This window comes from Pleurodeles waltl, chromosome 3_1 (genome assembly GCF_031143425.1).
Source record: "Pleurodeles waltl isolate 20211129_DDA chromosome 3_1, aPleWal1.hap1.20221129, whole genome shotgun sequence".
NCBI lineage: Eukaryota > Metazoa > Chordata > Amphibia > Caudata > Salamandridae > Pleurodeles > Pleurodeles waltl.
The window spans coordinates 1,836,411,758-1,836,435,265 of NC_090440.1; the positions used below are offsets into that span (position 1 = coordinate 1,836,411,758).

Genomic DNA, 23,508 nt, shown 5'->3' on the forward strand with positions numbered 1-23,508 from the left:
ACACAGCCTGTGTTGGTCCTAGGACAATGGGACCACCACCAAAACGTTAAGCACATCTTCCACACTAGGTTGGGGGACCCCAAAATCATAACATCTCCCACCATTCAATGTCTTTTAAGCTCTCTCATGGCTAGTGCTTTTGCTTTTCAGCTGGGAGTAGTCTGTGTTCTAAGGGCCATGTTTGTAATAATATTCTAGTAGGCCTGACAATGTGTAATGCACTATGCCCTCTAGGGGCTGAATGTATAGTTCACTGCAGTGCTCTCTGATCTTCTCTTTTCATGTGGTTATGCTCTCTAGGGGCTGACTGTATTGTTACATGACCATGTTTCTTCCAAATGCTATTTTTATTGTTGTGTCCTCTAAGGTATGTTCTGACCATTACAGTCTAATGCCAAGTGTATGAAGGAATGCACAAACACAGTTTATTTCTGATAAACGTTTAATGCGCTGCATGGCTATATACTTATAAAGTCCCAAAGGCAAGACCTATTGGCTATGCCATTGCTTGTTTCAGGAATGGCATTACCATTACATATAGTTAATTATATGCTCTAATTGTGGAATCCAGTTGTTAGGGTTAATAAGAAAGATATTAAATTCATAATATTTATTCAAAACAAATTTAGCTAATTTAGGTATAGGTACCAACTGACAAAGGCTTAGTCTGACTTAAAAAATCACCCACTGGCTGAGCAATAGGAAACTCTGTTAGAACTCAACATTAACATTACAATGGGTGAACCCACAGTTCCAGGCAGACGGGTGCCAAATGACTCCATATTCTTCATAATCTTATGCAGATTCTTCATCGTGTGACTCAGACCAGTTCTTAAAAGTAAGAATAAAAAGCTATCGGTGTGAGCAAAACCTGCTGCTAGCTTTACCAAGAGCTTAGATTTTCAATTGCAATTAGCAGCAAAATGATAATAACAATTATTGATGTTTAGAAGTCACCGGAGAAATACTAAGTATGTAGTGAAAAAGTGTAATCTGCCTTCCATTTAAAAAACAAACAAAAAAAAAAAAACAAGCTTTCTACAGTTACTCTCAAAATATATGTATGTATATATATTAGCTTATGAGTTATTAAATTTATTTAAGCTGCTGCCCTGGTGGAGTACAGCGTGCCATATTTAGGGATCCCTGCCCAGTAGCTGCAGTCCTCTGTGCCTTCAGCAGAATCGGTGCCATGGTGGCTTTGCTGAAAGCCCTGAAGTTTGTGCAGGTGCACTGAGCATGGCAACAAGAGTTTGTTATTGAAAAACAAAAAATGAATGGCCTCATGTGCTGGCAGTTTTTTTTTTTTTTTCCTTTTTCTTCACGTGCCTGGGTGGGGGTCAATAAGACTTTTTCCTGTTTGGGATTGCCAGGCCTTTCCTGGCAGCCCTGGACAGGAAAAAATGACTTTGAAATGTCCATCCTTAATAACACCTAGGCCCTCATTACAGAGACGGGGCGCCTGGGGGCCCCTGCACTACCCTTGCACTTGGCAGGGGCACCCATAGACAGTCCAGTCGCACTTTTCACTACCTGAATTACAGGCAGTGAAAAGTGTGACAGGTGCTGTCGCACCCGATGCACTGCAATATGACTGCTGGTTCGATTACAAACTGGGGTCTGTGTTGTGGTGAGTTTCCCGCTATACCAGAAAACTCTTAGTAGGGCCAGCGGGCGGAAAACCGGAGTGGCGGTCTTCCTGCCCCAAGAGTTTGGTGGGCGGCCTCCGCCACTCACCAAATTCATAATGAGGCCCCTAATGTCCATTGACCAAAAGTCCAGCGTCCGGTGGTCAAAGGCTTCCACAGTCAAAGCCAGCACAGTCTCCACTGTCAGAAACATAGCAGTCCCCCCCATTTTAAAGAGAGAGGGGGAACTGTATGGTTGGTGGATGGTGTACCCTGCCATATTTTGGGTTGTTTATCCTGTCTACGCCATTCCGTTCTTCATCTGGGACAAGTGTGTCATGACATCTGCAGAAAAAGTTTATTGCATTGCATCAGTGTAGGCCTTGAGATACGCAAAACTGATCTTTAGTCTGTAATTGAGCAGTGAATTCTTTCAAGGTAAAATGTCTATTGTGCACACTTTGGCAGAAAGATGTGTTTATGTGAAATTTGATATACCTTTATGGCCTCTTTAAAAGGCCCTTCTTAAAAATTTACAAATGTATGCCCTTATTTAAACGCACGTTCAAAGGTACTCCACAATATCTTTAAATTCTCCCAAGAAAGAACAACCCTAAGTTACCCAGCAATGTTTCGGATATTCTCCAAAAACAGTCGCAGTGACAAAAAGTGCAATGCATAATCAGCAAGGAAATTTCAACACATACTATAAATTAGAAGATAAACTCAACAATACTTCCTTTACAAAATGTGTTGTTAAAAAATGATCAAATCTTAGTGACTCCCCTTAACATGGATGCATATTTTCCATTATAGAACGGATGCATAATTTAGGATGAAATTGGTCCTGTAATTTGAAAAAAGCATCTAGAATTTGACAGCATTATGTCATATCTACTAATAATTACTTCACATAGCATACTTTAAACCAGTACATACATTCGCCAAGCATTATGTCTTGATGGGGAGCTTGACAACAGCTCGAAAACACGTGATATCGATTTGTTCCACCTGCAATAATTACATGAGTATTGAAAAGGCTTCATATCGATATTTCTCACTGGTGGGGAATATCTTTCAACCTCTACTCTTGTACTAGTTGTGTGTCTTACATAAACAGTTGGTCTCTAAGAGATTTATTGATTGTTGTTTAGCATAGTTAAACTGGTACTTAGCATGTAAAAACGAAACATTTACGTGCATGTCTCTTGCAGTGCACTTAAACTACTAACCTTCATAGTAAAGGTGCCTTCGGGGAAACTAGGGTTCTTTCTGCATTCTATATCTTATTTACAATTAACAGAATTGAAGACTGGGAAAGTACACCAATTTTAACAAGATGAGTGGTGTAAGAGGTATTATTTTTAATACCTAGAACAAAGGAAAAAACATTTAAAGTCTACATTTTTTCCCCAAACCAGTCGTTCCTACGGCAATGATTGTGGACATTGTGCAACCCCACGGTTGGAAAAAATAGGTACATGTTAGCACTGTCCGTGGGATCCATAATATATTCATGTGCATCAGGGCATATTTGCGTTTTAGGTGGTTTGCAGAGGAATCTCAACTGTACATTGTGTAATTTATATGTCAATTCAATTCTTCGTAAATCAACACCCTCACCCCTTGCCGATTGGTTGATGTACTTCATCTGACCTGTTCTGGAGTTTACGTTTAGGATGAGTCAAGAAGTTTGTTTTTTTTAAATTGTGAATGGATGCATGCATTTATGAATGAATATAGGTCCAAGATAAGATAACAACATTATCTTTTCCTCTCCATTTAGACCAATCACCAATATTATCCGAAGTTTGAAGAGTGGGCTCTGCAATACAAGGCAGTTAAAATTGTAGATGATGGAACTCAAAAGAATGAGGTTGGTATTGATGAATGATTGATCCCAAATAGCATGGTTTTCAATAATCATTATGATTGGGTGTCATGATATACAAAAATCCTCCTCCATTTTATAGATTGCCTTGTAAGAACCACAATGATGTAGCTAGTGGCACACTCTCACACATTAAAAAAAATATATATTTATTCTCCTTTTCATTCAAAGTACAAATAACATTTCCCAGGTACAACCAGAAAGATCAGCAATCATCGGAGTGTACAGCAGCGTCATGAGAAGCGACAGTTATCGCAGAACTTTCCAGCGTAGTAAGCATGCCATTCATCTTTCATTTTTCCTTTCTCACTTGTGGTGACCCTTCCTCAGTGGAGTTTGAGTGGTATCTAACCTGTATTTGCTACACCTTTCCCCAGCATGTTTCTCACTCAGCCTGGGATTATTCACAGACTAATTGCCCTTTCATTTGCATCATTAGTGTATGTCATGTTCTTGTCCTTATCTGTGCACTACTCTATGTTACTCTGCTCTTCACCACTGCTCTCTATGCCACTCGACCCTGCTCTGCGCCTCTGCCCTCTGTATCACTCTTCTCTGTGTCTCTCCACTGCACCACTGCACTCTACTATGCACCACTCTAATCTATGCCATTGCATTCTACTATGCTGCATTATCTGTCTGAATTAAATGCCACTGCACTCAGTGCCATTATACTCTACAATACTCTACTCCAATGCACTCTACATCAGTTCACTCTACTTTGTGCCATGCCATTGTATGCCACTTTACGAGACTCCACACTATGCCACTCCAATACATGACACTATTTGCCACTACACAACACTCTACTCAACTGTTCGCTACTTCACTCTGCACCACTCTCCTCTATGCCACTAAGATTTAGCACCACTCTCCTCTATGCCACTAGAGGAATGGCATTTTAGCCATGCTGAAAAGCAGCCACGCTGGTAAACAAAAAGGCTAAAAACACTTTGGAAAAGCCAATAGCTCTTGCATAGGCAAGACATATTGGCTTTGCTAGTGTTTGTTGCATCACTGCAGACTGGTTTTGCAAGGGACACCACCAGTGTTCCAAACTTGTGCCTCATCCTCCCATTGTGGTACTGTGCCCAGTTGCCTTTGCTTGATCCTGCTTGCATTTCCCATAATTGGGTGCAATTTATTCAACACTCCTGTCCAGAACTTTTCCACCACTGTAGAGTTTCACACCATCCAAAGAAAATCTGCCGGAGCAGTCTTACATCTCAGGCATGCTTTTGACTTCCCACACAGATCTTCAGCAATTTCATCAGAGTAAAGTCCTATTCAGATAATAAATGTCACATTGTTTGATTTTCTTTTTTTTTTTTTTTTACACCTCTTAAGGAGGCCTTTTCATGTGTTTTTTTTTTTTTTTTTCTTTTTCCTGGGTACTTCCTCTCTCATGCACTGCAGGCACTCTCGCTTGCGAGGGGTATGGTGTACAGTAAAGAGCTTCCTACCTAGTCATCTACTTAGAGCAGGTGGCAGAATACATTTAGGGGGTCATTACAACATTGGCGGTAAAAGCTGCTTACTGCCGTGCAGAAGACCGTCAACACACCGCCGCGGAATTCCGCCACAGCCATTATGACCCACAGGTCGGAATCCGCCAAAATCTAGACACCCACACAAGTTTGCCACACCAAAGGTCAGTGATAAACTGGCGATAACAAAACCTCCACCGTCACGCCAAGAGGAATACGCCCACACTATCACGACCCACGAGTCCACGCGGCGGTCTTTCAACCGCGGTATTCCATTGGCGGTACACACCGCCGCGCTCAAAATACACACACATTTACAAAACACAACCACATTGGACAAATCGAAATACACACACCTGATACACATACACACACCACTCTCACACACCCAATACAATATAAAACACACTCCACCATCACCCCCAAACCCATACGACAACAATTGCGACAGAAGGCCAGAGAGAGATACGACCAGAAACAACACTAGCATCCACAGGCACTCAACATCATCACTCACACAACATCCACGCACCTCACATAACACACCTCTAAATATCACCTGACACATCACAACACACCCCACCCCACCCATCACCCACACCACCCCATGGCACCGCAGAGACACCCCAGGTTTTCTGAGAAGGAGCTCAGGGTCATGGTGGAGGAAATCATCAGGGTAGAGCCACAGCTATTCGGATCACAGGTGCAGCACACCACCATAGCTAGGAAGATGGAGCTATGGCGACGAATCGTGGACAGGGTCAACGCACTGAGACAGCACCCAAGAACTAGGGATGACATCAGGAAGAGGTGGAACGACCTATGGGGAAGGTGCGTTCCGTGGTCTCAAGACACCCGATTTTCGGTTCAGAGGACTGGTGGCGGACCCCCACCTCCTCCCCCACAACTTACAACATGGGAGGAGCAGGTCTTGGGTATACTGCATCCTGAGGGCCTCACAGGAGTAGCTGGAGGAATGGACTCTGGTAAGTCAAACCTTAAACTACCATATCCCCCACCCTACCTGCATACTATCACCTACCCCCGCCCTCACCCCCATCACTCCAACTCCTCACACATGTCCCACTATCACAAACCACACATCCCAAACCCAAGCCCTGCATGCAACACCAAAGCATGGACACCCATCACCAAAGCATGGCCACTGCACATACCCATACACCCCCCTAAACCATTATTACAGAAGGTCCCACACAAGAATGCAAGCACTGGGGTGCATGGTCACCCACCCATTGCACACCATGGCACATACAGATGCAATAATCATGCCTTTACACCCCTGCAGGACCCCTACCCAACGTCACCGGACAGGAGGGTCCAGACATGTCCACTCCCCCCACAGAAGAGGCCCACAGTGATGAGAGCAGCTCTGTCCAACTGGATCTAGATGACCAGCCCTACCCATCTGGGACCTCGGGACAGTCGGTTCCCTTCACACTGGCACAGGCCACTACAGAGCTTCCCCCCCCCCTCTGGAAACACCAGCACAGCACCCCCCCAGCGGGCCCATACCTCTGTCCCTAGGACACGTCAAGCAGCAGTGTGTCCACCACTACAGGGAACCCAGGCTAACCCACCACCCCAACAACACCAGGGACCTGGGGGCAGTGGCAGTGAGGAACTCAAATCCATCAATTCCACCCTGGGCACCATTGTAGGGGTGCTGAAGGAACTGGTCAACACCAGGAGGGACACTGTGGCACAACAAGGGGCCCCTGACACTAGCCTGGACGATGAACTGCCCACCACCTCCGCCGGCGCTAGTGGACAGGAGGCACCGCCACAGGACCACGACACCAGCACCCCACCCCCTGCAGATGGAGAACCACCCCGCAAGCGGTCCCTGAGATCCAGGACAAAGACAGAGAAAAATGCCAAGACCCCCGCCAAGAAATGAGACCACCCTGATTGTCATCCTTCTGTCCCACTTTGTTACCCTGTCCATCCTTAAACTGCCCTAGCTTCACTTCCTATGCCCCTTTGGACAATGTACCTGTGAGATTAATAGACTGGACTCTACCATGGACATTCCTCCACCATCACCCCTGACCATTTTACAACCCCCTCCACTATTGGCACTTAAATAAACAGCCTTAAATCACAAAACAATCTGGAGTCAGTCTGTGCTTTCGAAAATGTGTATTTGCAATAACTGTGGAAAAATGCTATATCCAATGTAATGTCAATACCTATGTCACACAGCTCTAGTCGATGCGGAAACAAAGCAGAGGTCACACAGTGGGACCCACATCTGTGAAATCGAAAGGGAAAGTGACAACTCAGTGTCCATACACTGGGTGAAAATGACAGACCGGTGAGAGGTAGAACAATTAAATCAGATGTAGCAGGCAGTGTTGTCTTCTTACCTGTGTCTCACTGCAAGTATTGTTGGATCACTGTGTCCCTGTTGTCTATATCCTCTTCTTCTGCTTCATCGTCTTCACTGTCCACAGGCTCCACAGCTGCCACAACACCTCCATCTGGACCATCCTCCTGCAGAAAAGGCACCTGTCGTCACAAAGCCAAGTTGTGAAGCATACAGCAGGCCACGATGATCTGGCACACCTTCTTTGGTGAGTAGAATAGGGAACCACCTGTCATATGGAGGCACCTGAACCTGGCCTTCAGGAGCCCGAAGGTCCTCTCTATAATCCTCCTAGTTCGCCCATGGGCCTCATTGTATCATTCCTCTGCCCTTGTCCTGGGATTCCTCACTGGGGTCAGTAGCCATGACAGGTTGGGGTAACCAGAGTCACCTGCAAATGTCGAGGGACAACTGTTAGACACACACTAACTCTTAGGGACATACCCAGACACCTAGTCACACTGGATTGGGTCCATGTCTACACCTAATAGCCACACACAGTGCCTCTGGAGTTGCCCCATCACATAAGGGATGCTGCTATTCCGCAGAATGTAAGCTTCATGCACTGAGCCAGGAAAATTGGCATTTACATGGGAGATGTACTGGTCGGCCAAACACACCATCTGCACATTCATAGAATGGTAACTCTTCCGGTTTCTGTACATCTGTTCACTCCTGCGTGGGGGGGACCAAGGCCACATGTGTCCCATCAATGGCACCTATGATGTTGGGGATATGTCCCAGGGCATAGAAGTCACCTTTCACTGTAGGCAAATCCTCCACCTGAGGGAAAACTATGTAGCTGCACATGTGTTTCAGCAGGGCAGACAACACTCTGGACTACACGTTGGAGAACATAGGCTGGAACATCCCTGATGCAATGGCCACTGTTGTTTGAAAAGACCCACTTGCTAGGAAATGGAGTACTGACAGCACCTGCACTAGAGGGGGGATTCCTGTGGGATGGCGGATAGCTGACATCAGGTCTTGCTCCAACTGGGCACACAGTTCCAGGATTGTGGTACGATCAAGTCTGTAGGTGACAATTACATGTCGCTCCTCTATTGTCGACAGGTCCACCAGCAGTTTGTACACCGGAGGTTGCCGCCATCCCCTCACCTGCCCCAGCGGACGTGCTCTATGGATGAGAACAGCGATCAGAGGGTCACCCAACACTGAGGTACGTAAACACAACTTAATGGGAAAATGTTTGAAAATCGATATATGGCTGTATTAGTGTTTAAGCAAGGCCTAGATATGTGTGACGCAGTCAAAATTAATGCCATGTGGCCCCCTGAAATGGGGGCTGCATGACCTGTAATGTGGGACAAGGGGATATGAGGTAACTGCGCTGGCGTTGTACACCGCCGCGGTAGGCGGTCGAAGACCGTGGCGCAATCCTGCATTGGTTAACATTGGACCCTATGGGTCCCAGGAGCCAATGACGATGTACGCCAGCGGTGACGGTACGCACCGCCACGGACGTCACCGCCATTTTCTATCTGTTCAATCACTTGATACCTGATCTTCGACAGGAGAGGAGCTACACTGCAAGTGCTGCTGTGACCTCAGTCTGGAAGAGACATTGGATCGTGTGTCTGAGGAAAGGGCTCCTGCCTTCAGCACGGAGGAGTTGGAGAAACTAGTGGATGGGGTCCTCCCCCAGTACACGCTACTCTACGGTCCTCCAGACAAACAGGTGAGTACACTGTGAGCATGCTGTATGGGCAATGCCTGTTTGGAGTGGTGTTGATGAAAGATAAGGAAGGGGGAGAATGAGGCGTGCATGATACGACGGTGAGTGCATGTGCGTCATGGCAAGGGTAGGGATGCGGGCCTATGACTTTGACGGTGCGGACGGTTATATCTTCTCCTTTTCCCCTGTACTATTCCTGTAGGTCAGCGCCCACCAGAAGAAGGATATTTGGCGTACCATCGCCAAGGAAGTCCGGACCCTGGGGGTCCACCACAGACGGAACACCCACTGCCGTAAAAGATGGGAGGACATTCGCCGCTGGAGCAAGAAGACGGCAGAGGCCCAGCTGGGGATGGCCTCCCAACGTGGGAGGGGTGACCGTCGCACCATGATCCCCTGATGTTCCGGATCCTGGCGGTGGCATATCGGGAGTTTGATGGGCGCTTGAGGGCATCACAGCAGCCACAAGGGGGTGAGTACACTCTCATTCTGCTGAGCGTGCATTGTAGGTGTCTGGGTGGGAGAGGTGAGCTGTGGGTTCCCCTAGACCAGGGCGAGTTTAGTAGGCAAGGTCCCTTCTTAAGGCAGGCCCTGTGGCACCCCACCCCACCTGTGTTCTGAGCCAACTACACCTAGTCAGGCTCCTCTGACTTCCATGTGTGCAGCAATCAGGCTTAGGCCTTGTAACCCATGTCCCTGTGATGAATTAGGGAACTCCAAGTGCACGGCATAGTGCAGGGGGCTTCTGTGTCTGTAGTGTCCGCCAACGGTAGCGGTATTGCATGCACTCAACATGTCTTTCTTCTGTCTCCCCCCGCCCCTTTTTGTGGTCTCCCTGTTCTTGTGTGCATTAGCATCATCAGGCGGAGGAGCAGTGGCACCGGAGCAGGAGGGAGCTGAATCCTACATGGCCCTGGAGGCCGACACAACAGAGTCAGAAGCCACCAGTGGGACGGAGAGCGAGGGGAGCTCCACGGCGGGGACAGGAGCTGAGACCAGCAACACAGATTCCTCCTCTGATGGGAGCTCCCTTGCGGTAGCGGGCCCCCCTGTGCCCACCGCATATACAGGTACAGCCGCCACCCCCCCCCACCCCCTACCAGCACCGCCCTCCCAGCAGCCCCTCAGCGTGTACCCCGTGGCCACTCACCCAGGAGGGTGGGCATCTCCTTCGCCCCAGGCACCTCAGCCCCTGCCCGCCCTGCTGCCCTCAGTGAGGAGGCCATTGACCTCCTCAGGTCCCTCACTGTTGGGCAGTCTACCATTTTGAATGCCATCCAGGGTGTAGAGAGGGAGTTGCAACAGTCCAATGCATACCTGGAGGGCATTCATTCTGGTCCAGCAGTCCAACAGCGAGCTTTTCAAACTCTGGCCTCAGCACTGATGGCAGCCATTGTCCCTGTCTCTAGCCTCCCCCCTCCAACTTCCTCCACCCAGACCCAAACCCCTGTACCTCAGCCTATCCCAGGCACACCATCAGACCAGAATGCACACACTTCAACACACAAGGTAAGCTCAGGCACACATAAGCACCACACATCCCACAGGCACTCACGCAAGCATCATACACATGCAGACATACCAACAGCCACTGCCTCCACTGTGTCCCCCTCCTCCTCGTCTCCCTCCTCCCTCCCAGTCTCGTCTCCACTCACACCTGCATGCACTACATTTTCACACCCCGCTCACGTGCAGTCACCACCCCCACTACCATTCACACATCCCCTGTGTCCTCTCCCAGTGTGTCTGTAAGCCCACCTCCCAAGGTACACAAACGCAGCCACACACCCACCCAACAGCCATCCACCTCACGATAGCCTCCAGCCCATGCACCTTCACCCAAAGTCAGCAAATGTACACCTCCTACAACCACTACCTCTTCCTCCACTCCCAAACCCCCTCCAACTACCCGTCCCAGTGTGTCCAAAAAACCTTTCCTGTCCAACCTTGACCTCTTCCCCTCACCCCTTCAGTCTCCTAGGGCCCGCCTTTCCAGGTCCCAACCCAGCACCTCAGCCACAACATCTGCGGGAACAGTGGTGCCAGTAGTAACCGGCTTCTGGAGTGCGCCAGGCAGGAGGGCAGCCAGTGTGCCAAGGAGCCAGACCACGGACAGTCCCCCACCTCAAAAGCACAAAAAGTTGGCCAGTGCCCGGCGGGAGAGAGGCAAAACATCTACCACCAAAGCCCCTCCTAGGGGTACAGTTGGGAGTGTGAAGACAGCTGCGCCACCATCCAAGATGGGGAAGGGGCACAGAAAAACAGGCAAGTCTGTGAAAACCTGCACGGCGGACAAGACCGCCACCAGCACCGCTGAACAGGACACTGCCGCCACAAGCACCGCTGCCAAGGACACTGCCGCCACAAGCACCGCTGCCAAGGACACTGCCGCCACAAGCACCGCTGCCAAGGACACTGCCGCCACAAGCACCGCTGCCAAGGACACTGCCGCCACAAGCACCGCTGCCAAGGACACTGCCGCCACCAGCACCGATGAACAGGACCCCGTCACCAGCACTGCTGCCAAGGACCCCGCCGTCACCAGCACTGCTGCCAAGGACCCCGCCGTCACCAGCACTGCTGCCAAGGACCCCGCCGCCACCAGCACTGCTGCCAAGGACCCCGCCGCCACCAGCACTGCTGCCAAGGACCCCGCCGCCACCAGCACTGCTGCCAAGGACCCCGCCGCCACCAGCACTGCTGCCAAGGACCCCGCCGCCACCAGCACTGCTGCCAAGGACCCCGCCGCCACCAGCACTGCTGCCAAGGACCCCGCCGCCACCAGCACTGCTGCCAAGGACCCCGCCGCCACCAGCACTGCTGCCAAGGACCCCGCCGCCACCAGCACTGCTGCCAAGGACCCCGCCGCCACCAGCACTGCTGCCAAGGACCCCGCCGCCACCAGCACTGCTGCCAAGGACACCGCCGCCACCAGCACTGCTGCCAAGGACACCGCCGCCACCAGCACCGCTGCCAAGGACACCGCCGCCACCAGCACCGCTGCCAAGGACACTGCCACCACAAGCACCACTGAACAGGACACTGCCACCACAAGCACCACTGAACAGGACACCGCCGCCACCAGCACCGCAGGCCAATGAGCGCAAAAGCTTCCGACGCTACTGAGGCCGCCACGAGCAGGATGAATCACTCTGGGCACAAGGCCCCCTCCAGAACCAGTGGAGATTTACATCCACTACCTCAGTCCTTGGCAGGATGAAGCACTCTGGGCACAAAGCCCCCTCCAGAACCAGTGGAGATTGACATCCACTACTTCAGTCCTTGGCAGGATGAAGCACTCTGGGCACGAGGCCCCCTCCAGAACCAGTGGAGACAGTTATCCACTTGAGAGACTGTGGCTTTGCACTCCCCAGGATGCAGCAGTGGGCAACCCACCCACTGGAAAGACTTGTGAGACTGTGGCTTTGCACTCCCCAGGATGCAGCAGTGGGCAACCCACCCACTGGAAAGACTTGTGAGAATGTGGCTTTGCACTCCCCCAGGATGCAGCAGTGGACACCCCACCCACTGTAAAGACTTGTGAGACTGTGGCTTTGCACTCCCCAGGATGCAGCAGTGGGCAACCCACCCACCCACTGTAAAGACTTGTGAGACTGTGGCTTTGCACTCCCCAGGATACAGCAGTGGGCATGGAGCCCCCTCGTGGATCTGGCGTCGTGCACTCATCCGGCTTAGGTGCCCCCCCTACACTTCTCCCTGAGGTGCCTGTTGTATTTCTATCTGATGCCCCAGCAGTGTTCTCTCCGTTTTGATCGGGTATTGAGTGTGGGCCTCGCCCATGCATTTTGGGCCCAGTGGTCCACGGACTATGATGGTGGTATACCTTGGACTTGTATTCTTGGTGTATATATATATGTGTGTATTTTTTATTACTGTATTTGAATAGATTACAAACGTTCGACTCATTTCCTTTTGTCCTTGCATTCTTCCAGGGGGGGGGTGGTGGTTGTTAATGTAATGTATCAACATGTACTTGTGTGTGTGTGTGTGTTTGTTGTAGTGGGTGAGGGTGGGGGTGGGAGTGTTGCGTGTGTGTGTCACTCTTTTTTCCCCTCCACCCTCCCCTGTGTTGTAGGTGCAATACTCACCGTGGTCTTCGCCGCCGTCTTTGTTGTTCCTGGTAGAGGAGCAGGAAGATAAAGGCTGGGAATATCTGGAGCTCGGTTTCCATGACGTCCTGGTTCCTCGTGGGGTGTGTAGAGGTGAGCGTTTTCCCTTCCAAGTCCTGTTTCCGCCGTGTTTTTGTTCGCTGTGAATCCGCCCCGGAAAAGGTGGCAGATTGGACTGTTGTAATACAGTGGGTGGAACCTTGTCTTCCGCCTGTCTGTTGGCGGTTACCGCTGCAGTGTTTGTTAAAGTGGCTGTCTATGTTGGCGGTTTCCGCTACGGTTGTGATTCCATTGTTTTTACCGCCGGCCTGTAGCCAGTTTTACTGCCGCTTTAACACCGACCACAAGGGTTGTAATGAGGGCCTTAATCTCTTCATATTTTGCGCAGTTTACCTTCTTCATCCTTATTCAAATGTGTCTCCGTTAAGAGAACAATATCCATCTCCCATTGCCTCAGGTAAGTCAGCACTATCATAATTTTAGCAATTTCTCCAATCTTGTATGCCTTATAACCTAGAACATTCAACTCTGCAACAGCCTCTTTCACGTTCTACGCTTAAAAAATGCACTAATGCTTAGGAGGTCCCTTGCAAACTGACATATGCCACTAATCCTTCCACCCCCTCCATCAGCACACTGCCAACATGCCCATCCCCCCTTCTGTTCTGCTTTCCTAGTTTATTTCCCTTTTCAGATTCCTACCTTGCTTTTCCTTCCACATTGGAAACCTGTTGAGTGCTCTGCCCTTTACACATCTCCCATACCGTCCCGCCTTCTTTGTGTTACATGCTCCACATTGTTCTTGCAGTTCGTTCCATCTGTGCTTCTAATTGTCCACGAAAACGTGGAATCGTTTCCGTCAGCTCATCTCTGTCACCTCTGCGCAAGCCTGTCCTGCGTTCTTGTTTCTTCTTCCTCACTGCCATCTTCCTGCCCCTTTGTCCTGTCAGTCAGCCAGTCTGTTGTATCTTAGTCTAGGTTGTGCATATCCTGCCATTCCCAAACATCAGTTGGTTCTATGAATATGTGTTTTCACCTCGTGTACGACACGGCCTTTAACAAGCTATGTCTTCAAATTGTTATGTCTCGGTCCTTGCCTCTTTAGTTCCTCGTTGTGTTGTAAAGTGCAATCGCTCTTCTGCTTGAGGGTTCTGATGTACCGACTCTGCCAAGTACCACGCATGAGAGGGGTTAGACTAATGCGTTTTAGTGCTGGTGTGCGCATTCCCACACTAAATTAATCAGCTACGCATTTTAGAGCTCCTGGTGCCGACGTGTACAGTGAGGAGCTGCATTTATACTATCAGTCAGTGCGCTTCAGGTCGCTCTGTAGCGCTGGCTATCAGTGAATAAACAAATTGGCTCGACCACCCTGGATCATGTGGCTCGGGCACAGCAGTGCATCGGTGAAAGCAATAGTAGATAAGGAGCCTTCTTGTCCAACGTGCGTCCTGGCGCTTAACGTTTAGCCCAGGCAGACAGTGTTTTTTTGTTTTTTTTAACCCTACTCTATTCGCGCCGTGCTCAGAGTAGCAACCATGTGCTTTGTGGCCTGGAGGTGGTCGGGCTCCTGGGCTGTGCAGCAGGCGCAAAATGCTTTTTCCCAATAAGAGCCGTACATCTGAACACCGTGCGTCGAAGGACAAGGGCAGGCCTCGGTCATTATGCGTTGCCATGTGCCCAACCACGGGACGGAGCGAGAAGATAAGGCGGATATAGGACAGTTTGAATTGGCTTCCTCTCTGTTGTAGCAGCAGCAGCTGTTCATACTGCACTTGAGTCTGAATCAAGAAATCTGAACCTACCTTTTTGTCTCCTGGTGTTTCGGGTGACGGTTCAATACAGGCGACTGGCTGGTCTTTATCCACGCAGTTCAAGATACGAGTGTTGTGACCGTGCTGAGGAGTGAGTTCCTGTTGCTTCCCCATTGCCGTTCAAAGTTCTTGATTACTGCTCTGATTTTAAAGACTCTTTGTGGGGTTATTGCATCTCCGGTTTAGTCTCGAAGGAGACTGTAATTTCATTCTGCAGTTCGGCGTTGGTTTGCAACGATCATCAATATTCCACGCTGCCATTTGTCCATGTCTTTTTCTCACCTGTACTCTTGTTGTCATCATACATGTGTACACGTGCGTTTATGTCTGACCACCATCTTGTTCAGTCATGAAGTTTCTGACCTCCATTATAATCTAGTAGGGATAGCTTTCTAATTGCTGTCCACTGCTATATGCCTCAGTTTAGGAGAGAAATGTACATCCTATAATCTATATAATAAAATCCTGCTTAAAATAAAAAATAAAAAAAAATGAAAAGAGGAGAAAAGTGTCTAAATGGCCAAAATGTGATGTTACTGGACTTGCCAGCGTGTGTAAAATTAGTTCTAAGGCAGGCAGAGGGAATGCAGATAGTGATGAGTCTCTTTGAGAATTAACGATTTGTATAGGTAATCTTCAGTGAGTGTGAGGGTGTACAAAGACAGTATTCCAAAACTGAAAGGTCCTATTGAGAATTTTCTTGTTGGGGCAAAATTTCTCTTATTACATTTTGAAGAACAATAAGCTGCAAATAGTGTAGTGTGATCAAGATATTACTACTCAAGGTTAGAATGGTACCTGAATTGATCTAAAAGGTTACTTTGAGGCAGGGATACAATTCAAGAATTAAGAAGTATTATGGTTTATTGGAAAGTTTATGTTTCAAGTTCTGGTGCCAACATCCTTGAGGGGTCTGAACAATATCTTCAAACAAGGTTGTGCTCAACAATTCCTGTGGATGGATGATATGAAAATGGATAAGGAATCGGTGGAACTGCAAAAAATATTAGAAACTATTGCTGACATTTTTGGAGAGATACCAGGGAAACTTGAGGGTTTGAACATGCCTTAGGATTGAAAGAGGGAAGTATTCCAGTAAAACACAGATTGAGATGTGTGCCTATGAGTTAGAGAGAGTTTGAAAAAAGTTCTTTATTCTCCTGTTGTTGTTCCTGAGACAGCTGTCATAGCTTGATCTGCACCCTAGGTTACAGTCTTTTTATAGCTGCATATTGATCTAATTTGTTTAGTTGCACAGATTTAGCATCTGTCATTCGAGCATGGTTCTGCCCCATTATGCTGTGAATTCTTTCGTACTTGCTCCTACTGTTTGTTTATTCCATCCTTCCAGACAGAGCAATGCAAATATCTGTTTGTACACTTCTTCTTACGTTGATTGTGCTATTCTGTGCTGCGCTACTCCTTAGTCTAACTCTCACAGACTCCGCATTCTTTCTCATGGACTGTTTTATTTTTTTTATTGTTCAGCCTCATTGTGTATTGTTGACCATCAATGTGTAAGTTAGTTTTGCACTGCAAAGGGCCCCAACACTCCTCTTATGTGTCCGTCCAGTTACTCTCAGACTGAAAAACTCATTTATTGTGATGAGGGACTCCAATATCACACTATGTTTCCCAGTGAGTTAATAGTTCAGCCTACTGCAAACATGCACCACTTCGTCTTTCAGGAGAAAACCTTGCTTATAAGTGTCATGTACCTGAGGGAGTGGAACACTTGCATTCAGTCAGTATCCCCTTCCAAGCCTCTTCACAGTTAGATGCCCTCACAGTTCCATCCCTTGAAATGATTGAATTGTTCATTATTATAATATTATAGTTATAGGTACATATGTTAACAGTTTCACTTCACTCCCGGAGTCGCATCCTTCTGGGGTTCTCAGTCATACTCACTGCCGTATGCATCCCTGCTAGTCTCGTCTGGTGATTCACTGCTGTAGCAGGAATCTGATCTTCATTACTTCCTCTCTCTTTTTGTCAGCCCCCACACCCCTCACAAAACTGCCCCAGGGCCTCTCTTGACTTTTGAGTCCCTCTTCCTGGAGGGTGTGTGGCTACCTGTAGGAAGCTGGCTATGTAGTGTACCAAGATTAGAGGTACACTATGCAGATAGTACAGGTGACCCTTATTGGTTTGCAGGGGTAAACATAATAATCCCAAAAGCTCTCCTTTGTGGTAGTGTGGGTGTGCAGTTAGGCTTATCAGAGGGTAGTGCTAAGCATTTGTTGAACTCACAGAATCAATAAATGAGACACACACTCAAGAAGGAACTCAAGATCAATGTTTAGAAAAATAGTTACTCTGTTTATGTTTCAACACCAGAAAACTTCAAAGAAGATTAGTACTATTGCAGTTGTATCGATTAGGCAAGTAAGTAACACTTTTACTCAAATGCGCTTTCACTCGTAAAAGCCTTGGTAGTACTTTTACTGCAAGGGGGTCCTTACAGTCATTTCTTGGGTGTCCCCTGTAGGTTGAAGAATGCTGGGGGGGGCGGCAAGGTCACTAGGAACTCCAGCAGTACAGTTTTACCTGCCCTCGGACATCCACGTGTAGTGATGCTGGGTGAGTCAGGTGCCTTGCGTATAGAACAGTTGGTGAAGAAAAAGACTGCAAAGAGGGACCTGGGGACAAGTTTGGGAGCTCCACTAACGGGGAGGGGGAGTAGGCTTGGTTGGTGGAGGTCATGGGAGCAAGGGAACGCAGTCAGTTGTTGTGGACCCAGGCTGGGGAGCTCAGGTTGTAGCCAGTCTTTGTTGTGGTGCTCCTGCATAAAGACGCCCACAGTTCTTTGGGAGACCTGTAAAAATAGGGGCAGAACCAGGCAGTGGGGTCACTCTCAGGGTTGGCCTCTGCGATGCTGACATCCCTCGATGGCTGGTCTCTGGTTGCAGCGTTTGAGTCTGGTCCAGACTCAAACAAGCGTTGGTAGCTGCAGTTCGGCTCTGGTAGGTCCTGGGGTCTTCTCACTTTGTGGGGAGACTTGTTGGTCCTGCTGGAGCTTGGGGACATCTTACTGGGTAGCTGCTGTGTCAGTGGATCCAGTGGTCAGCACAACGGTGAACCGTGCATTTCAGTTAGTGTCTGCAGAATGCACAGATGTGGCTCCTCCACTCCAAAAGAGATGCTGATGGGTTGGTGAAGTTCTGGAGAACCTCTGAGGCTTTTGGAGTCCCCACAGATGGAGGATGAGTTGGGATGTCCTGATTTTCTGAACAGGAGTAGGTAGACAGGCAGGGTTTCACGCCAAAAGTCCACAAGTCATCCACAGTTGTCACTCCTTTGGCTCTTCTTTGTCCTTGTCTTCTTGGGTCAGACGAATCTGAACTCTTGGTGTCAGGGAGTCACCTAAATACTGAATTTAGGGGCGTTTTAGAGGAGTGTGGGGTAGTGGCCAGTGGGCTACTTAGCCCTGGGGTGTCTACACACACTATATGACCACTTCCTGTACGGAGTGGGCATAACCCTGTCCCAGAATTCCTAGTTCCACCAGAAACAGGATGGTGGAACCCTTCCTCAAGTGTCCACTTTGAGTAGCTTACTCTAGCTAGCCCAAAGAGGGGGCACACCTACTTCTATAACTAATTTTCCGTCTGGCCTGGTGACAAATAGGCCTCAGGGCAGTGGGTGGCAACTCCCAGGTCCAGGGGAAGCCGGGGTCGCATACCAAAATCGTCAGGGTCTTTGAAGTCTCTGGTCTTGGTATGCAGATTCACTAGCCATCCTGTCAAAGGAGCAGGTATTCTTTCTTGCCTCTGAGAGCGAAGGCTGTCACCTCCAGGGGGACAGAAACATGTCTGCAGTGGCTGGCTGGTCGATACCAGTCAGCCAGCTCACTAGTGGACTAACGGGTAGGTTTCAGGGGGCACCTCTAATGTGCCCTCTGGGTGCATGCCATAATAAATCCAAGACTGGCATCAGTCTAGATTCATTAATATGAAGTGTTGGATACCAAACAACACAGGGTTCAGTGAAGCCATTATATATCTGGGGCTATTTATCTACTTTGTGACAGGCTAGTATGGCAGGACTATTCTCATGCTTTAGTTGGCAATTTCATATTACTGTATGGATTTGTTACTAAATGGGTTATTTGTACATATAATCTGACCACCTTTTTATACCTAGATACACCTGGGCATCCCCTTCTCCCTTTTTTTGAGCCAATTTGGATTTGATTAATAAGTTAGCTCCCTGTATATCTACGCGATTCCTCTCAAGAGATCGGGCACACATGGACCGAGTTTTAATCATATTAGAATTTTGGTGAAATCCACATCCTTACATTAATGCTGCACATCACAGATCTTCGTTATATAGATAGGTACTTTTTACCAAAGTCCTAATTTTGTTCCCTTCTCCCCACTTGCTTCAGGATGGATGTAGGACTTATCATGGTCCTGTAAACAGCTATTATTGCTATATACTTTTGGAAGTTTGGAACTCGCCCATATTGGGGACATTACGGAAGAGACGGTCTTTGGACCATGTAAAATGACTGGTGTCTTAATATACATCTGCAACATTGGTACCTATGCAAGAACTTCATATACGATTCTTGTTGGCAAATCTATATTCGTTTGGCTCACTATGGATTACATGATCTGTGAGCTTTTTGTACTACATAGCAGTTACTCTTTGAGAGCACATTAACCTAATGATACATCATTATATTTCAGCTTTCTCACACATGACTGATTTACATTCAAAAAGGACTCATCACTCTTAAAGTCTCTGGTAGGTTGACAGGATTGAGCATTGATCTTGATCACATTCTTTTGTTGGTTTGCCTCGGGTATAAGGTCTTAGTTTACACTTTGGTTACGGTTTTCTGTACTTATACATACCCCACTGCATGTTCTTCGAGGAATACGTTTTATCACTTATGTTTGGGACTCATCCTGGGGGTATTTCTATCTTCTCTGTTATAATGAGAATGTGGCACTTTCAGACTTGTACACAGTGTATGACATCACTTTATTTTCGGGAACTGTGCTTTGTTGGGCTATGTCATGTCCTTACATTGCAACTTTGTTCTTCTGTAAGCATATATATTCATCTTTTCGCAGCCTTGAAAAAGTCACTTCGTGACGAAACACGTGTTGGCTATTATTGTATAGATTGACTATGGCCTGTTACTGTATGGATGGACTGCGACAAATTATTGCCACTGGCTTTATGTGAATGAACAAAGTCATAAAGGTCTTTCATTGACGTGAATAATCCACAATGTTACAATGACAGAAGATTTTATTTTTGTTTTCTTTAAAGACCGGTCCAAAACTTCTATATATTTGGAAAATTATCAATTATGTTTTATATACCTTTGCTGGAGTGCTGTGGTCTTAATTAAATACTTGCATGTTTTGTGTTCTTGTGATACATACTGGGTTGTCTTGAGATAGTAAGGCAATTCGACCATGTAGCACCACAAAATACTTCCTTATCTTGACGACTGGACACTAGTGGGAAGTGCTTCCATGTTACTATTACTACCATTTCTATGTTTATGTTCATGTAGCTGGGGAACTCGTAATTATGAGTGTCCAGTACATACCTTCAAATGGCATCCCTGTTCACTTGCAACATTTAGTAATCGAACTAGACATCACAGGGGCAAATCTGCTCATGCAGATATGTCCTCACATCAAATATAATGCACCCTGCCTTAGGGCTCCAAGGCTTGCTGTAGGGGTGAAGTACCTTCCAACCCCCGCAGCCTCCGACTGACCACCACTGTCCACTTCACACTCTACACATGGGGACAGCCCTACACACAAGACACAGGCACGCTCATGAACTCCATCTCCACTCAGGTACACTTACCGACCCCTGCCCACACTGACTCTTCAACCTAGCAAAAGATGAGATCAGCCCCCAGTTCACCGCCATCATCAACGCTTCGTTAATCACTGACACCTTTGCTGATGCCTGGAAAAATGCAGAGGTCAGACCCCACCTCAAGAAACCTTCAGAAGACCCCCAACAAACTCCAAAACTACTGTCCCATGTCTCTTCACCAATTTCCCACCAAGGTACTGGAAAAGACCATCAACCAACAACTCATCGATCACATAGAAATAAACAACTTGCTTGACCCCCTCCCAATCATGATTCAGAACCAATCACAGCACAGAGACAGCTCTGATCGCCACAACTGACGACATCCGCTCCCTGCTTGACAAAGGAGAATCAGCCGCACTGATCCTGCTCGACCTCTCTGCCACCTTTGACACAGTCTCCCACCACACTCTCATTAATCGCCTTTGCCAGATTGGAATAACAGACAACGCACTCAGATGGATGGCATCTTTCCTCACAGGACGCACCCAGAAAATCCGCCTCACCCTCTTCACATTGCACGCCAAGCAAATCATGTGCGGCATCCCCCAAGGCTCATCCGTCAGCCCCACACTCTTCAACATCTACATGACTTCTCTTGAAACATCATCAGAGCGCACAACATCGATCTAATCGCCTACGCTGACGACACCCAGCTAGTCCTATCGCTCTCTGCCAACCCCTTCGCAGCGAAGGTTAACTTCCACAACTGCATGAAGCACGTCTCAGCATGGATGAGAGACAACTGCCTAAAACTCAACACTGACAAGACAGAGGTCCTCATTTGTGGCAAACACACAGCCCTCTGGAACGACTCCTGGTGGCTGTCGGAACTGGAACCCAGGCCCACCCCAAAAGACCACTCCGGCAACGTCGGCCTCATACTGGACAACAAGTCAATGACGTATCCTCAGCCTGTTTCCACATGATCTGCAAAATCCTCAAGTGGCTCCCTATCAACACCAGGAAGACAGTGACGCATGCCTTCATCACCAGCCAACTGGACTACGGCAACACACTCTATGCAGGCACCTCCACCAAACTCATGCAAAGACTCCAGTCAATCCAGATTGCAGCCGCCAGACTGATCCTCAAACTACCCAAAAGAGCCCACATCACCCAGCACCTGAAAGACCTCCACTGGTTCCCTGTCCAGAAGAGATGCCAATTCAAGCTCCTGACCCATGCCTACAAAGCCCGCCATGACCAGGACCGTCTACCGGAACCACCGGCTACACTTTCACCACCTCTCTGGGAACCTCTGCTCCGCACACCTTGCCCTCGCACGGCTCCCCTACTCACGTCACTGCCGCACCGGAGGACGATCCTTCTCCCATGTCACCACCAAAGCCGGTAACACCCTCCACCTCTGCACTTCGCCCTTGCTAACAGACTTAAGAAAGGTGCTAAAGACCTGGCTCCTTGAATGAGACCCGCAGCAAAGCACCTGGAAAGCCTCACGGGTGAGAAGCCTGCGATACAAATACTACCTGATTGATTGAGTTTTAGATGCAGTGAGTGGGACATGGCACACAATTTGTATATCATGTCTTGTTTTCACGTGGCTTGCACAATGAAATGCTGTCTGCGATTGCAGGCTGTGTGTGTATGTTTTAGGGATTCTCTGTAGTACCCAAGCATTGGTAACAGGGGTACCATTTACAAGGAACTTACAGAGGTACAAGAGTGTGTGCCAATTGTCTTATGTTCCAGCCCTACCCTCTCTGCCATGGTTCATCTTCCTCATGCATCCAAGCAGGTGTTTACCCTCACTCCAAGCCCATCTATCCTCCCATCCATCCACACTTACTGCATGTCCAGCTGTTGCTCTACATACCAATCCACAACGTCTAGTGCCCAGACACAATCACTGTATACCCTGGCAAAGCTTCCACCTCCCACGCACAACCATCATATCCCCAGGAACACCCTCAAATACTCAAGCGTACCTACAAGTGCTCAGATGCAATATGACATACGCCCAATGATACCATTACTTGCTTAGACACAACTATCGGGCACATCCTCCAATTTTGAGGGAGGACTCTTGACTAGCTGCCACCAACCAGTGCCCTTTATAACAATCACCCTTCCAAAAGTATTTTCATTGCTATTTTTCCGTGAATGTGGCTTCCCATTTCACTTGATTCCCTAGTCAATTGCTTAGTTTGCTTAAATGGACATCTAATGAACAGGTACAAATTTTACACACATCGTGGTTGTTTTTTACATTTTGACTCCTGTTCTCGAAAGGCAAAGGTTGTGGGCCAGGGTGTTGGAAGCAGGCAGCAGTGGGAATGTTGATGCTGAAGCTATATATATTCTTACCTTTGTCTTGTTGTGATGAGGTTGGGAGGCCGCATTTGGCAACAACTTGCCTGCTCCTGGTGCAATGGCAAAAAAGGTCTCAAATCATGGTTTGCAGAGGTTTTTGTGTATCTTAGATGCCTCATAACAGAGGAAAGAACATTTGCACGTCTTGCCTTTCTCTTTTGTACCACACCAAATAGTCTGCTGATGGTGGGCTAGTTGAGGGACAAAGAGTGGGAACTACCAGACATAAAAAAAAATGTTTTGTAATGGCCTGTTTATATTCTACCTAGGTGAGACACCATCA

General features: G+C 48.1%; 1 protein-coding gene across 3 annotated transcripts in view; it reads left to right on the plus strand.

The window, feature by feature from the left end:
• The window catches only part of LOC138285661 (uncharacterized), a 222,604-nt gene that overhangs the window by 3,881 nt on the left and 195,215 nt on the right, over positions 1-23,508 (plus strand). For 2 of the 3 annotated variants that reach the window (XM_069225910.1, XM_069225909.1), the window contains exon 3: positions 3,415-3,504. In XM_069225910.1, coding sequence (XP_069082011.1) covers positions 3,415-3,504 — 90 coding nt within the window. Of the gene's footprint in view, positions 1-3,414; positions 3,505-3,709; positions 3,792-23,508 lie in introns of all 3 variants that reach the window. The other variant, XM_069225911.1, reaches the window with a different exon arrangement.